The sequence below is a fragment of the Gavia stellata genome, chromosome 21 (assembly GCF_030936135.1).
Source record: "Gavia stellata isolate bGavSte3 chromosome 21, bGavSte3.hap2, whole genome shotgun sequence".
Lineage (NCBI taxonomy): Eukaryota > Metazoa > Chordata > Aves > Gaviiformes > Gaviidae > Gavia > Gavia stellata.
The window spans coordinates 11184971-11200560 of NC_082614.1; the positions used below are offsets into that span (position 1 = coordinate 11184971).

Genomic DNA, 15590 nt, shown 5'->3' on the forward strand with positions numbered 1-15590 from the left:
CCTCCAGCCTTCCCTACAGCCATTTCTGCAGGCTCACATGAAGCTTCTCCCAGAGTTTTGCAGAGTCTCATCTTCCTCAGCGCAGGCCAGCTTGGATCAGCATTATGGTGAAGTGGGTATTACATTAGTGACACAGGCCCCAGCTGGAGCCAGGACTCATCTGTGCTCAGCTGCCTGCTGCAAGGTCCTTCCCTTGCCTTGCATACTCCCGTGCTTTGAGGGTTTTTTGGCAGCAACTGGGTTTTTTTTGCTGTGCAGCACAATGAGATTGGATCCTCACAGGAGCCGCTAAGAGCTAGTGTAAAACATGCTAACAGGAGAATATCCCGAAAAACATAACTCTGCCTGTAAATAAACTCCTTATTTTCCTGCTGAAACCAATGTCAACTATAAGATTTTGACCTTAAAACAGACATCGCTTGCAAGACAGGCATTGCGAGAGGCGTGATAACCTTTTTTGATACGTTACCTAGGCTCAGACAAGCAAGGATGGAAATGGATTTGCTATGGATCTGTCTGTAAGGGGGATTGTTGTTGTTTAAAGATAATAATATTAGGAATGCAAATTATCCTACAAAAGCTGGTGATATTTAAATACAATATAAATTCATTTAGCATTTAAACAGAAAAGTAGAAAATGGCATTAAATTCAGATGAGGATGAGACCATGCATTCTGGAGTCAGAAATATTAAATACATCTACAGAATGGAATAGAAGGTCTGGCTGGTAATGGATTGTGAAAAGAGTTCAGGGTTTTAATAGATCATTCCTTCACATCATCAGCACGGTAAAGTGGTAGTTAATAAATTATTTGACGTGTACATTTACCCATATATTTTAACTAGCTGTAATGAACAGGTCCTGTCAGCTCACCTAGATCCCTGCAATAGCTGCTAAATCGCATGAGTGAGATTTAGTAACTCTCAGCAGTATTGATGTCCAGAGCTGCAGGTAATAAATAAAGTGACATCAGGACTAGCTTGAGTAGAACATTGTGTAAGACCTTGATCAGGCTTGCAACAGAGGTGAAGCTGTTTAGCCCCAAAGAACACCATCGGGCATCAGTGAGCTCTTCCCTGTGATCAGTTTTTGGTTGATGTGACCACCTCATGTCCTGGCACCTGTAACGGGACTCCTGAAGAACCCTTTGTCCCAGTTTGGGGTGGACTAGAAAAATTTGTCCCCTGCTCAATTATGTATATTCCTCCCTGCAGGTGTGTGGTATTCCTCGAGCTGCACACAAAGTAGAGGAGGAGGATAGTAGAGTCTGACTGAGCTTTGGGGAGAGAAGAATCCTCTTTCGGTGCCGTTATACTAGGACTATCCTAGTGTTGGAGTGGGAATTAAGGACAGAAAGAAGCTCATCTTTTATCTTAGATTATACTGGAGATGTTTATAGAAGAAAGAGTCTGTCTGTTAAAATGATGCCAAATTATACAGGCTATTAAGGGCACACCAGGCACCTTTCTTGTTATTCCTAGTTGTCTTCTGAACCTGGAGCTAGTTTAAACCTATCCTTTCTCTTCCTCCCACTCACTTTCCCAGCATGTGGTGTACTTTACAATTTGTGAAGAGACTCATTAATTTTTTTTTTTTTCTTTCTCCTTTTTTCAGGTTTCTGACAGATGTGACTATGTCTTTGTCAATGGGAAGGAAATGAAAGGCAAAGTGAATGTCATAGTTAATTTTACTTACCAGCATCTGAGTGCCCCTTTAGAAATGACAGTCTGGGTTCCTCGTCTCCCGCTGCAGATAGAGGTCTCTGACACAGAACTAAATCAGATCAAGGGGTGGAGAGTCCCCATCATCTCTAATAAGAGGTAGGTTTCATTAGAGGATGTTCATTCTGGGCTGCGCACTTGCCAAAGACCTGTCAGGGCCAGTGGATCTGAACATGCTCATTTGGCCTTAATGCAATTCCGGTGTAAATTTGAAGGTCACCAGATATTTATTCAATAGGCTGGACGTATGAGGGAAATGGAAACTGCAGGTTGCATGATCCTACATTGGAAATCAATTTCCTTTTATAGTGCTGGTGATTGAGATGGAAAGAGCCAACTGATTAAGTTAGGCAGGATCAGTCATGGGGCAGCAGGAAGACACCAACAAGGACCAGCTCTTGCAAGGCTGGTCAGTCTCCAGCCTGGTTCACAGGTTCTGCCAGTAAATTTATTCATTGTTAATGGTCGCAATTAGTACATACTTGTTTCATATCACTGCAGGGTCCAGTGGCACTCATCAGTGTTCCAGGACACTGATACACTAGGGCTTTAAAGATACTGTCTGTGCCCACAGGTCAGTGGCATGTGAGTGACAGGACAGAGGATGCATGTAGGCAGATCTGGACTGTCTGTATCTGTTGTCAGTGTTCTTAAGAACCAGAAGAACAAATTGGTAAAGTAGGTACTTGCTATTTCCATCTACTATGAAGACATCATTTATCACCATGTTTCTGGTCGTATCACAGCAAAGAGATGGGGGTTTTGATGGAGATGTGATTTCAACCTGAATGCCACGCAGAAAGGGATGTGTATGTAGGTGCAGACAGGGGAGACTTCCATGGCAACACAAAGATGTTAATGGAAAGATCCAGAAAGAGAAAAGTGTGAAGGTCCTGAAAGTAAAGACTTAACATGGAAAATAAGGAAAGATATTTGGAGAGGACAATGTGGTAGCAAAGCTAGCAGGCCAGTTGGTGATTCTTTGAAGACATAGGCAGCCTGGAGGTCTCAGTTGTGAGCAAGGGAAAGAGGATGAAAGTGGGGGAATCTGACTGATTTCAGAAATGCACTGAAGGAAGCAGCCTCAGCAGAGCAACGAAAGCGGGCAAAGGCCCCTTGTTCCAGCAACTAGGCTGCAGACTTATGTCAGCAATAGCTCCCCTGCTGCAAGCTCTCCCAGCACCAGTTTAAATTAATTTTTTATTCTTGGTGTCCTACCAGACCAGCCAGGGACAGTGACGATGAAGAAGAGGATGAACGTAAGGGAAGAGGCTGCGCCCTTCAGTACCAACACGCTATGGTGCGAGTCCTCACGCAATTTGTAGCTGAAGCCTCAGACCCCGGCGGCCAGCTGAGCTATTTACTGGGTTCTGACTGGCAGATTGACATCACTGACCTGGTGAGTGACTTCATGCAGGTGGAGGAGCCAAGAATCGCTAAGCTGCAGGACGGACAGGTTTTGATTGGGCAGGAGCTTGGAATGACGACAATTCAGGTAGGGAAAATTAATTACTTACTCCTTTTCCTCCATTAACCCACCACCTTGGGAACTGAGGTGCTGATGAGGTGTACAGCAGCTTCTTGCATTAGCAACAGAAATTGGAGCCGTGAATTTTTGAATGGAGCAGAATTGCAGCAAGGACTAGATGACACAGAAGAGATGGTTTTCTCTTCTTATCTTGCACCCCAAAGTAATGTAGATTGCAATTTTAGTGAATTTAGTCCAACCTGTATTTGAAGGCTGTTTCTGATTATTCTTGTCTAAGGCTTTTTTGAACCTGGAGCCAGTATATGGGCTATCACAACGCATGCAAGTGGTGAAATAGCTCAGTCTTCTCAAAGCCTACACTGATAGACCAAAGGGTAAAGTAAAAATTAACTAGTGCTGGTTGAGGAACTGAGACTGGAATAGAAGTCCCATGGCATCAAATCCCTGCATGCCTTGAAAGCTCAAGGAGTGTGTAACAAAATATGAATGTTAGGGTATATTTCAGAATATGTACAAAGCAATAATAATAATTGGCACTTCTAGAATGATGTTAGGAGACTGACTGATTAGTGACAACTAAGCTATTTTCTCCAGGGGTGCAGATTATCTTCATCGTTTCAGCCAACATGGCCAAGAATAGGGCCTATAAATACCACTGTATATGTGGCTGTGCCTTAGTGTCGCCACTCTGAAGTAACTCACCTAAACCTATGCATCATGTCATTGGCAGCTTTTCACATATAGTTCTTCCTGCTGTGCAGGGAAATAGTGGCCTAGAAAATGAGGTCCCAGAAGAAAAGAAAAGAAAAAAAAAAGAGAGAGAGACATAGATATTAATCCAGTGGTACTACAAAGTAGAAAACATGTTAACAAGCACTGGAACAGGAAAAAAAAAAATCTAGCTCTCCAAACATGCTGGTCATCCCAAACTGTCAAACCAGAAAACAACAACCACCCCTGTTGATAACACAGGTTGTCAGGGCTGGAGAAATGGGATTCGAGATTTTTGACTTTCTGTAAAATCTGTAAAGATTTTCTGAATGACTTTCCAAGCTCTGGGACTTACAATGCTCCAACAAATGCATATGAAACTGTGGAAAGAAAAATCCAAGGGGAAAAAAGCTGAGAGCAAGTTATATTTAAAGAATACCTCTTAGAAACTGCTTCAAAAATGCTTTGTACCCTATATGGATCATTAAATTCAACTTGCTTGCTAATGAGCATCTTTGGATGTCACGTATCAGTGCACTGACCTCCATGCACATCTTTTTAACCAAAACAAGTATTCTCTGTCAATTTTGTATACAGTACCATGAATGGTTATTAGCTTTCTTTCTATAGGATAGAAATAAATGTTATTTATTCAATGGATTTTATATAAACCTACAGATTGCATTATATATATGCTACCTAAAAACATGATCATTAATAAAATAATTGCATTTCACATAAAGATTACATTTACAAATAGTTAATAGATCTGAAACAGATGTGGTTAACATCGCAGAGGTGAATGGCATAGCTGATTACAATTACATTGGTAGAAGATGTTATAAGCACCCTATTATTGCAGAAGAGTTACGAAATGTGACTAGAGATTTTTTAATCATATTTTAATAGTGTTGGTCTTGTAAGAGTAATTCTGCCCATTAACATAAATATCACTTACCTGTATCACAGTAGCTCCGTGTAACCATTTTGCTCGGTGCTATGCAAAATGGTTGTTGCTAACTTTGATTTCTCTTTTCAGATATTGTCCCCCCTTTCAGATGCTATCTTGGCCGAGAAGACAGTGACAGTTCTGGATGAGAAGGTGACAATAACTGACCTGGGAGTGCAGCTGGTGACTGGATTGTCACTTTCTCTGCAGCTCAGTCCAGGAAGCAACAAGGCCATCTTTGCTACAGCAGTAGCACAAGAGCTGCTCCAGTCTCCAAAGCAGGTACTATTGCCCACATGTACTGGGTTGTGGAAGGACATGGCTCTGATTCACTATACCCGACATTACAAGCTGATGGAGTCAAGCAGTTTTTTATCAATAATAGGCAAATAAAATATTTTTCTTATGGGCACTTTTTTCTGAAGGCCACCAGGTGCCCTAAGAGAAAAACAAAGATGTCACAAAAATGGCACTGTCTAAACAACCCCAGTCAACAAACAGGCATACCCCATCTGTCATGGCTGCATCCCATAAATAACACCTGCAACTCAGTGATGTGTCATAATTAAGCAACAGAAGTCCGTTTACACACACACAGAGACACACACCCCCCCTTTCTGTCCCATCCAGCACCTGCTAGGTCACAGGACATATTGCCAACTAGGTTGCCAAGTTCAGCCTCCCACCACAGGTATCCAAATCAACCCTTTAAGTCCATCTCGAAATAAGAAAGTGTTTCGCATTATGCCAAACTCTTCTTCCTTTAGTTACTCTCTGTGAGCATTTTAAGAAGTTGGGGAACATCCCTTTCATTCTGATTCATTACCAGAATATGAATCAGCATCACTGACTCATTTCCTGATTCATGATTTCATAAACGAACTCTTTTTCCCCTGTTATTCTTAGTCCCTGTATTATGGAACCAACAGTTACCAAGGGCTTTTGGACTTTGCCATGTTCCCATCAGTCCCTGCTTGACATTTGTCCTTGTGCTTCTGTCTACGTTTGAAATGTAAACTTTTTTTTCAACCCAAATCCATCAGTCTGGGACTTACACCAAGGATGCACTGGCCCTTAATGCTTAAACAAGTTCTGGGCTTTAAAGGTAAATGATCGTGACATGCACATTTGAAATCTGGCCAACTGTTGAGATGCTTTAATTCATCATAGGGTCTTATCCTTGGGATGCAGGATGAGAAATAATGCAGAACTGCTGTCTTTATAGGGTGATAAAAACCAGGCTCCCATAGTCTTCCAGGAGTTAAGAAGTCAATGCCAGGCAGCTAGAAATAAAGCCAGTGAGCTAATCCAGTGCTGACATGGGGAGTTAAACAAACTACCTTGAAACCAGCCCAAAAGCTGGGGCTGATGGCATTTAGTCCCAATATGCTGCCCAGCACTGACATTTCAGTTCCCAGAAATGGAGTCTGGATGAGTCCCTCTCCGGATGCAGGAGTACAGTCAGAACAACATTGGCTCAGTATTAAACCAGCGAGGAAGCTGTGCACCTTCCACCCTTCAAGGACTGACTCCGTTTTGAAAGGCATCTGATTTCTTCCGTTGCTTATTACATGATTTTCAGAGCACAATCCCTACAAGCAAAGCAATGCAAAATTATTAAATGATTATGCAGGTTTAAGCAACACAGTGGGAGGATGAGAGCTGATGACATAAATTCTATGTGGTCTTCAAGAAACATCCAAAGATTAATAAACACAAAGCTGGGATTTATGACAGTGTCAGCAAAGTCTTAGGGCTCTGTCCTGAAATAGAGACAGAAGCAAATCTCCCACTGAAGCATGGGGAGCTTTATGGCTGTAAGGATTTCAGAATCAGGCCAGTAGATTATGCACGATACAATCCCAAAAGACTGGAAGCTTATTCTCCATGATCTGAACAGGTGAATGACTATGTACTAGAAACAATATAAAAGATAATGATAAATATTTATTCTCTGTATATATGTTGAGTCAGAATGCAAATACCATCTGTTTGAAAAACTGCTTATTTAAAGAAACAAGACTTTTATAATCGCGCTTTCGGCAAGTACGGTTATTAATCTTTTGGTTGGGTGTTTGTCTGTCAAGCGCTCCCCCAGAGCAGGATGATCCCAACTCTTACCAGACAAAAGCTCACGTCATTTTAAACACCAAAGAATCTACTCATCAAGCCAGGAGTCCTTCTGGTGTGGATTCTCCAGTGTCTAATAAGGTGCAAATATCCCAGCCAAAACAGAGCAAGTCAGGCCATCAGAAGCAGGAATTAGATTCCAGGAGAGCAATCTGAATTTTGTCTGTAAATGATTCGTGTGTGAATGCCAAGACTTTTTCGGGTAGCTCAACATTTTTTGTTAGCCATCTGAGAGCCCTTGGAGGACCTAATTTTCAGAAATGGGGGTTTCTGAAATCTAAGAATACTTTAAAATGTTTCAGGTTAGAAGCCAAACATCAAAGTTCCCAGGAATGCTGCACCATCACACAGGTGCAAGTACGGAATTAGCACTCAGGTCTGACCCATTTACATGCAAGAAGCCTCCATGCACTCTGAAGTATACAATCTGCATTGCTGTGACACGAGATTAAACTTCATTATTGTCTTGCTTTTAATTGCTAACAAGTATGAAAATTACCCTGGCCATTTCCTAAAGAAGCAACTGATTGTTTTCCTCTGCTTGTACAAAACGCGTATTTAATTTGAGAGACAAAAATCAAGAACTGATGGTATGGAGCCATGTACGGACCTACTTGTTATATGAGGTATTTTTAAACATGTGTTGTGTGTAACAAGAGGAGACTTTGTATTTTAAGCTGTTCAGAAAAAATGTAATTTTTTTTTTTTTTTCATTTAAATGTACAACAGTAAATGATCTCACTCACCGGCAATGCTTTCTGACATGCAATTTATTATGGTGCTGAAGTAGATTCTGCAGAGCCCCGGGGATACAGCTCTTTTAAGCACCTTTGGGGAAACAAATCTTATTATCGATGAGTGTTTTAAACTAGTATTTCTCTTCACATCTTGGCAAGATATTAATTTTATTGCTATCCCTTTTTATTTCTTTTTTGGTTATAAATGGTATATGGATCTTGTGAGGAGGAGGGAAAAGACCAGAACAGAACATATTTCCCTTGATGTTTATTCTGAGTGTGGGTATATTTGTTTTATGTATTATAGGAAGCAGCCATCAGCTGCTGGATCCAGTTCAGTGATGGATCTGTCATGCCCCTGGATATTTATGACTCCAAAGACTTCTCCTTGTCAGCTACATCTCTGGATGAGAAGGTGGTCTCCATTCACCATGACCCCAAATTCAAGTGGCCTGTGATTGCTGCCGAGACAGAAGGCCAGGGGACACTGGTGAAGGTGGAGATGGTGATCAGTGAATCATGCCAGAAATCCAAAAGAAAGAGCATCCTAGCAGTTGGAAGTGGTAGCATTAAAGTCAAGTTTGGGCAGAGTGATGCCAACCCTAACATCAGTGACAGTAAACACAGGGGTGCTGGTGTCCACCTAGAAAATCACGCCAGTGACCGGCGTCAGAAAAGCACTTTGCAGGAAAGAGCTGGACTAGATGGCCAGTATTACAGCTCCTCAATGGGCCATGAGCAAGGCAAAGGAACCACCACTCAAAGGTCTATTCTAAGTAAAAAAGAAGACAGGGAAAGCCTCCTGGATGATGACAGTCATCTGCAGAACATCCCGATAGACTTCACGAGCTTCCCTGCACAGGTGGATCTGCCAAGAAGCAACGGAGACTTGGAAGAGAATGACCTAGTCCAGACCCCTAGGGGACTCAGCGATCTGGAGATAGGAATGTATGCTCTTCTGGGAGTCTTTTGCCTGGCAATTCTGGTCTTCCTTATCAATTGTGTCACTTTTGCTTTGAAGTACAGAAACAAACAAGTTCCCTTTGAAGAGCAAGAAGGTATGAGCCACTCTCATGACTGGGTTGGGCTGAGCAACAGGACAGAACTTCTGGAGAATCACATAAATTTCTCATCCCAACAAGACGAACGTATCACAGCCATTGACAGAGGAGTGGACTATGAAGAGAGCAAATATCTCCTCAACACAAATGCCGCTAAAAATACTAATGGACAATCTTTTAGGTCTACTGAGTCCACATTCACTGAGGGGAAAGAACAGAAAAGTGAACCAACTACTTCTCCTACCTCTAAGAGGAAACGGGTTAAATTCACCACCTTTACCACCATCTCCTCTGATGATGGGTGTCCAACTGTCAACTCAATCTTGATGAGTAGTGAGGATGATATTAAATGGGTCTGCCAGGATATGGACCTGGGGGAGTGCAAAGAACTTAAAAACTATATGGAGAGATTACATGAAAATGTGTAATGAGACACAAAAGACTTTTTTGTTTGTTTTTTTTGTTCATTTGTTTTTCACTCACCTTCTGCCTTTAATTTTGGGTAGTGGGGCAAAATGTTGTATTGATAACAAGAATCAGATGATGGATGATAACTCAATGGAGCCCCAAGAAGCCACCCAAAAGCAGCTGGGAGAGCAGAGATCCTGGACAGCTCTTAAAATTCAAGTCTTCTCTGTGCTCAGAGATGGAAGTGAGAGATGTGTGTGGTTTTTTGATGCATGGTAACATGAAAAAAAAACTTAGCAAAACAATACGGTCTCATTCTCTGAGCTTTCCCAGGAAATCAATAACTATAACAAACTCCAGTGCAGTTTGGATATTACAAAGTTCGCACAGCTCTTCTGTTCAATATTGCAAGCTTTGGTTAAAAGCAAAAAATTGGTCTCAGAATAAATAGATCCACGAAGAGAGCACGTCATTCAAGCCACATGCAGAGAATATCCATCCAAGAACATTAATTTAAAGCTGACAAAAACCAACAGTGTGAGCAAAGCAGCTCCCAGAGCTGAAAAGTCATGAGTTTCCAAAGAATCTCGAGGGGAAAAAGGAGTAACTGGGCTGTTTACAAACCAGCATGTTTGCCTCCCAAGCACTGAGAATGGATACACATATACAGTTAAAACTGAAACTCTCTTTTTAAGTAGATGCCAAGGTAATAAACTTTGCCAGCCAATTTTCAGTATTTCTTAATTTGTAAAATAGGAGAAGATATTATCTATACTGACAATATCGCTCATATAAAGGAAGGTCTGTTTTGGAAAGTTTGAGAGAACAAGCTATTTTTAAAAGACCACTTTATTTGATTGTCCTGTTTCACAATCGTATTCCCAGCCATTTCCTTGGAGCGCTCCCCATCTGGGATCCTGAGGGCACTTACTAGCATCAGTCAACTTTGGAAGCGTGTGGTTTCTTCTTTCCCTTCCATGCACACTCGCATCTCCACGGTGTGCTCTTGCCAAGCACAGACACTGTTGGTACCATGCTGGTACTTGCTTTATATGCTGTCATTTACCAAAGTTGGCCACTCTCTCTTGGGTAAGTGTAACTTGTGCTGAACTCAGACACCAACAGTAACTGCCTCTTTGTCCGTCCCCTTCTCCGGGAGAGGTCAGGTTGTTCAGTTCCTTCTGCTGATGCTTCTTTAGATCCCTGGTCAGCACGTTTAGAGGGCACTTGCAGGTCACGGAGAAGTGCTGCGCATTCAACACTGAAACCCGAACAGCTAAACTCAGTAGATAACATTTGTTTCTCCCAGAGGTGATGATTATCTTTTGTTTTCCTCTGATAAGGATGTACATATGGTAGGATTTCAGTGATTACCCTTTGAATCCAATGTGCCCTCCAGCCCTAAAACCATGACATTTTTTGTGAGGTCCAAAAGCAGTCTCCAATGACCAGTGGCAAAGTGCCAAAGCACTAACCAAAATCCAGCTTATATTTCAAGTTTTCCTTTATTTTCCAGAGTGAGTCCTTGCCCTCCTTTTATTATTAAGTCTCTTTCTGTCATTGAATCTAGGTTGCTCAGTTTAATACACGCCCGCCCTCCCACAAACACTTAGATTGAACCCCTCTATATTTAGAATGTACTGTAGATTGTAAGAATGTAATATATATATTTATAAACATGCCAACTGTGAATAAAATTTGCATTTTAGTGGCTTCATCTTTTTTCCTACTCTGAACGCCTCTTTCCTTTCACTGTCAGAATGTTTACCCTAAAAGAGACTGGCAGCAATATGGAGACATGTCCTTTGATGAAATGGTGAATTAAGGCTCTTGGCACAATCTAGTCACAAAGTTTTACATTGTGCAGTGTTGGGGGGAGAAGATATAACATCAACAACATGTTATGCTACAAATGTATTTGCACCAAGTCACCCTTCTAAGATTTGAAACTATTTGCAAATAAATCCACATGCGTATTTCTAGCCTGAAAGCCTGATATGTGAGTTTCTGATTTTGGTGCTCTTGGGAAGATCCACATTTGGCTAAATGCCTTTGAAGACAATTTTAAGAGAGTAAATTGGTGTAAATAGGGCAAATGCGCCCAAAACTTTGGGGATCAATACTTGTGCATCAGATGGTTTTTGCTTTCTTTCAGCACCTCTCATCAAGGCCTGGATTACTCGGTCCTATGCAAGGTCAAGGACGAAGCGCAACAGTGAGGACAGCACAGTGCAGGGCCCAGACTAGCTCTGGATGAGCGCTCAGGTGAGGGGAGCAGCTTTGGTGCCGTAGCAAAGCACTGCAGCCTCCTGGCAGGTTCAGCAGTCTTCTAGCCCCCACAGTCTTGCCTCCAACTCTGGAGCTATTTTGGGTACTTTTTACACATCACTACATTGTGTCCACAGAGATTTACCCTTAGTAATGTGGAGGTGAGGGTGAAAGTGGCCAAATCTCAGCTAGCAGTCTGTGCAGATCAGATGTGTGCATGCGTGCAAGGTTGCCTTGCAAAAGTGACACTGCATGGCCAATCTTTCTCCTTCGGAAAGAGCAGATACAAGCCACGCTGGGAGCAGGCTGTCAGAATTGCTTTACCAATGAGCTGCTATGGTGAATCCAGATTTCTGTGTTAGCTGCCTCCGGGGAACATGAAGAACTAACAGCAAGTTCATCTGGTAGCACAAACCACTGAAATGTTCTCCTAGGACAAAACAGCCGCCAGCTACAATGCTAAGGATACTGACATTCAGATTTATGCCTTTCTGCTTGCTCAGAGGTCCCTGCTGTCTCTAACAGCTGTAGCTTGCTATTATCCATAGGGCAATACTATAAATAGTACCTAGTATTTAGAATGCTCTAATAGAGCATAGATGTCCATAGATCTCAAAGTGCTCTGAGCTAGGTGGATTCCTTCCTGACATGGAGAACACCAAGGTTAAGTGATTTGCCCAAAGTAACACAGGAAATCTATGGTAAAACCAGAAAGAGATATCACTCCCCCACACAGCCTTTAACGTATCGCAGGCACTGGGCAGGATCCTGAGCTCTGCTCAAGGAGAAGCCAGAGTGAATTGGGGCCATCTGTATGCAAGCAAATGCTCTTAATTAATCTGCTAATAGCAGAATAAATCAATTTCCTGTAGAGATTTTTGTATGTATGTATGTATCTGTCTGCTGGGGGGCGGTGTTTGTGTATATTCACTTTTCTCACAGCACAGGGACCAGACTTTTAAGTGAGAGCTTCTGCACCATGGAGCATCTCAAGGGGAAAGCTTGTGTTTCAGGCAATCGGATGAGAATGCCATTTGGCAGATGAAGGGGGCTAAATTCTGTTCTCCATCATAAAAGCAGTGATGGTGTTCAGATGCTGCATACACATAACATTTTGCAGCTGCGGCTCCCATTGGCAATCTCTTATGCCTGATAAAGAGCCCAACTGAGAGCAAGTAGTCTCCTGTGAGTGTTACCAATTACTTTTTTTTTTTCCCAGTTGCCTCCTTATTTTCATGTTTGAGTCTCTTTTCATGTGAGTAGCTGGACTGATAGACTGGAACAGGCATGTTAACAAAAGAAATGTGTCTGATGCAGTTTAGTTTTTTTTAGACACTTCATGCATAAATACAATGAGTAGAAACTTGATGGTCCTATAAATCAGGTAAGCTGGTTCTTTACTGTCTTCTTTCATTTTAAGGGCTTCTTCTTCAGCAGTCTTAAATATATAGCGGTTTAGACCAAGCTGCATTAATACACCAGTGAATTAAAAGTCTGAGCAATGCAACTAAATAATTGGTTTGGAACAAGAGTTCTATGGAGGTAAGTGACTTGAAAAACCAGAATAAGTATTAAATCGATATGCAGCCTGCACTAAGTAGCTCTAGAAACTACTTTCACACCTCGTTTCCATAATGAATGAGATGTAAATGAAATGAGCACACTGGAGACACTTTAGTTCAGCTCTGTGTATGTTCAGCTTCTCCAAGACTGCCTGCTGTCATTCCCCTGTGGTCTGGGGGGCTGCTTCTTTGTGGTAGATACTTAGCAAAAGCTAAAGGACTCGTGTACTACAACTTAGAAGAGTCTTTCACATGTGTCACTTAGGAGAGAGCGTCGGCTGGACTCACGTATGTATTGATCAAGTAAAGTCCAGTAAGCATCACTGAGGAATTAACTCGGGCGAGGAGCTATCACTGCCAAAAGTTGCGTTTAGAAAATGCCTCAAGTATTTTAAGAAAAGCTCTCAGAAATTAATTTATTTAGGTCTTGAAAGCCCAGGAACTCTGTCACATATTTCTACATGTTTATTATAGTACCATACCCTAACCATGCCCAGCGTTAGAGCACGGCAGCGACACACCTCATTGCCTATAGTACAATGCCTACTACATAAAATCAGTTCCATGTTACTACCAGCCCACACTACCAGAAGTACACAAGATAACGTACCTGTCTGAAGTAGGGGAGGCTTGTGTCCTGCAGAAGAGTTACACGGTGCCGACCTGAGCTCCCCGCACAGGGGAGCAGGACTAACCTTTCTTCACTAGCATGGCTGGCCCCAGAACGAACTGCCTCCTGGGGTCGGGTAGGAGACCAAGAGAGCTCTAAACCAAGTCAGGATATCACTTGCAAAGTGCTAAGGAGATAGGCTTTGTGTTCTGCTCCCAGTTAATTTCTCAGTGTTTGAAAACTCACAGGAGGAGCTGCTTATGGGCTTAACACCAGGCATGTGTTTAAGCACCTTTCTGAATGGGTGCTTGGTCTCCAACGGCCATCATCTTCCTCATGCATAAGTAATGCCTCTTTCCTGTGAAATTAGTATTATTGTGCTGTTTGGCTCCTTGGTGAAAGCTTTAATAGATGAAGTTCAAAAGTGGCAGCAGTAAGGGCCTGAGAAAAGCAGAGCACCAGGTACATTGTGCCCGTAATCAGGAGTGTTAGAAGGGCCGAGGTAACATGAGTCAGGCAAGTATGCCTGAAACTGGCTCGTTTTCTACCTTTTTGCTGATTTGATATGAAGACCTCTGTCAACAAGTCCTTCATTATGCAGGCTTCCTGCTCCGGCTCTGTGCGGAACAGCAAATTAAGCAGCCCGCATATGTAATATTAATGGCTAGAGAAGCAGCTCTGCTACTCTGTTTGTATGTACTGCCAATGCTCATTAAGAAATTCCTGTCACATTGTAAAGATGGCTGGTAGATTGCATACGACAAATTCCTGCATCTATCTCCTTAAAACAGCCCCCAGAGCCTGGAGGGACACGTTCAGGCCTGAACCGTGTCTGTTTGCACCACCTACCAGAACTCTCTTGTTTCGGTGGGTGCAGACGAGGCCTCCTGTTGCATTTTCCCCTTCTGCAAGCACAAACGCTTCTCTAGCTCCAACTGATGCTGTGCCGGCATGCTGCCGGTGGCTGGATATTAGCTATTTGATAGCTGAATTCCGTGGTACCTGACAGAACTCAAACCAATATTACCAGCACCAGAAAGCTGTGGCTTTGATGTGTAACAGGGGCTTTGCTTATTCATGTTCAGACCTTTGTTCCTCGTAATTAAATTAGAGCTTCCTACAGTCAGTTAATATATTAATGACCTAAAAACCAATCCAAAGAGCTTTATTGCTCAGCCCTGATGACAGGAGACTGCAAAGATGACTGAGAGTCCCATTTTCAACATTTTACTGTGCTCAGTAAGCATAGATGAATGGAGTGGAAGAGAAATAAGGGTAGGGTAAGGGGGCTATACTCTCCATTAGCACTGTTTGGCTTAGCACACACTGGATATGTCCAGCCGCCTTCAGCAGAAGCATAGGTCCAGTGGATTTTCACTGCAGCTTATCCCCCATCTGCTCCTGCATGTTTGTATCTCAGCCTGCTTATACAGAGGCCAGGAGCTGGTCCTGGGAGCCCAGCTGCATCCCTGCGTGGCAATGGTCAGCTGCCAAGCACAGAGCAACCTCCTTTCAGTGAGCCATCAAAATCAGAAGTTCCTCTGAGCAGACCACCCCTTCTTCCACCCTTGTGCTATGCCATGAGGCCCCACTGCAGAACTGACAGGTATCACCACCTACCTCTGCCTGTGTGAGCATTCAGGGCTGTCCAAGCTCTTAGGGATCTCACTGGGAATTAATAGAAAAGTGTGGGCTTAACAGCAGGTGCTAGACTGCTAGACTAGGTCCCCAGGAGCTTTACTTCTTCTCCTAGCACTGATAATCTATGTGCCTCTGCTTTCTCTGTTGCACGTTCTGGATTGTTTGCTCAGACTAAAGTCTGCAGGACTGTGCTCTACCTGCACTGCTGCACAGCAGGGCCATGGTCTTTGGTGGAAGGCGATGTTGCTGCTGCCCCAGATGCTCCTGGGGTGCTCCCTGAAAGGACAATCTGTATCCACATG

At 42.8% G+C, this 15590-nt stretch overlaps 1 protein-coding gene across 1 annotated transcript in view; it reads left to right on the forward strand.

The window, feature by feature from the left end:
• LOC104260665 (transmembrane protein 132D) overlaps nucleotides 1-9227 on the forward strand; it is a 264803-nt gene extending 255576 nt beyond the window's left edge. Inside the window, exons 6-9 of the mRNA XM_009816453.2 lie at nucleotides 1616-1821; nucleotides 2944-3217; nucleotides 4962-5153; nucleotides 8046-9227. Coding sequence (XP_009814755.1) covers nucleotides 1616-1821; nucleotides 2944-3217; nucleotides 4962-5153; nucleotides 8046-9227 — 1854 coding nt within the window. The remainder of the gene's footprint in view (nucleotides 1-1615; nucleotides 1822-2943; nucleotides 3218-4961; nucleotides 5154-8045) is intronic.
• Nucleotides 9228-15590: the final 6363 nt, after the last annotated feature.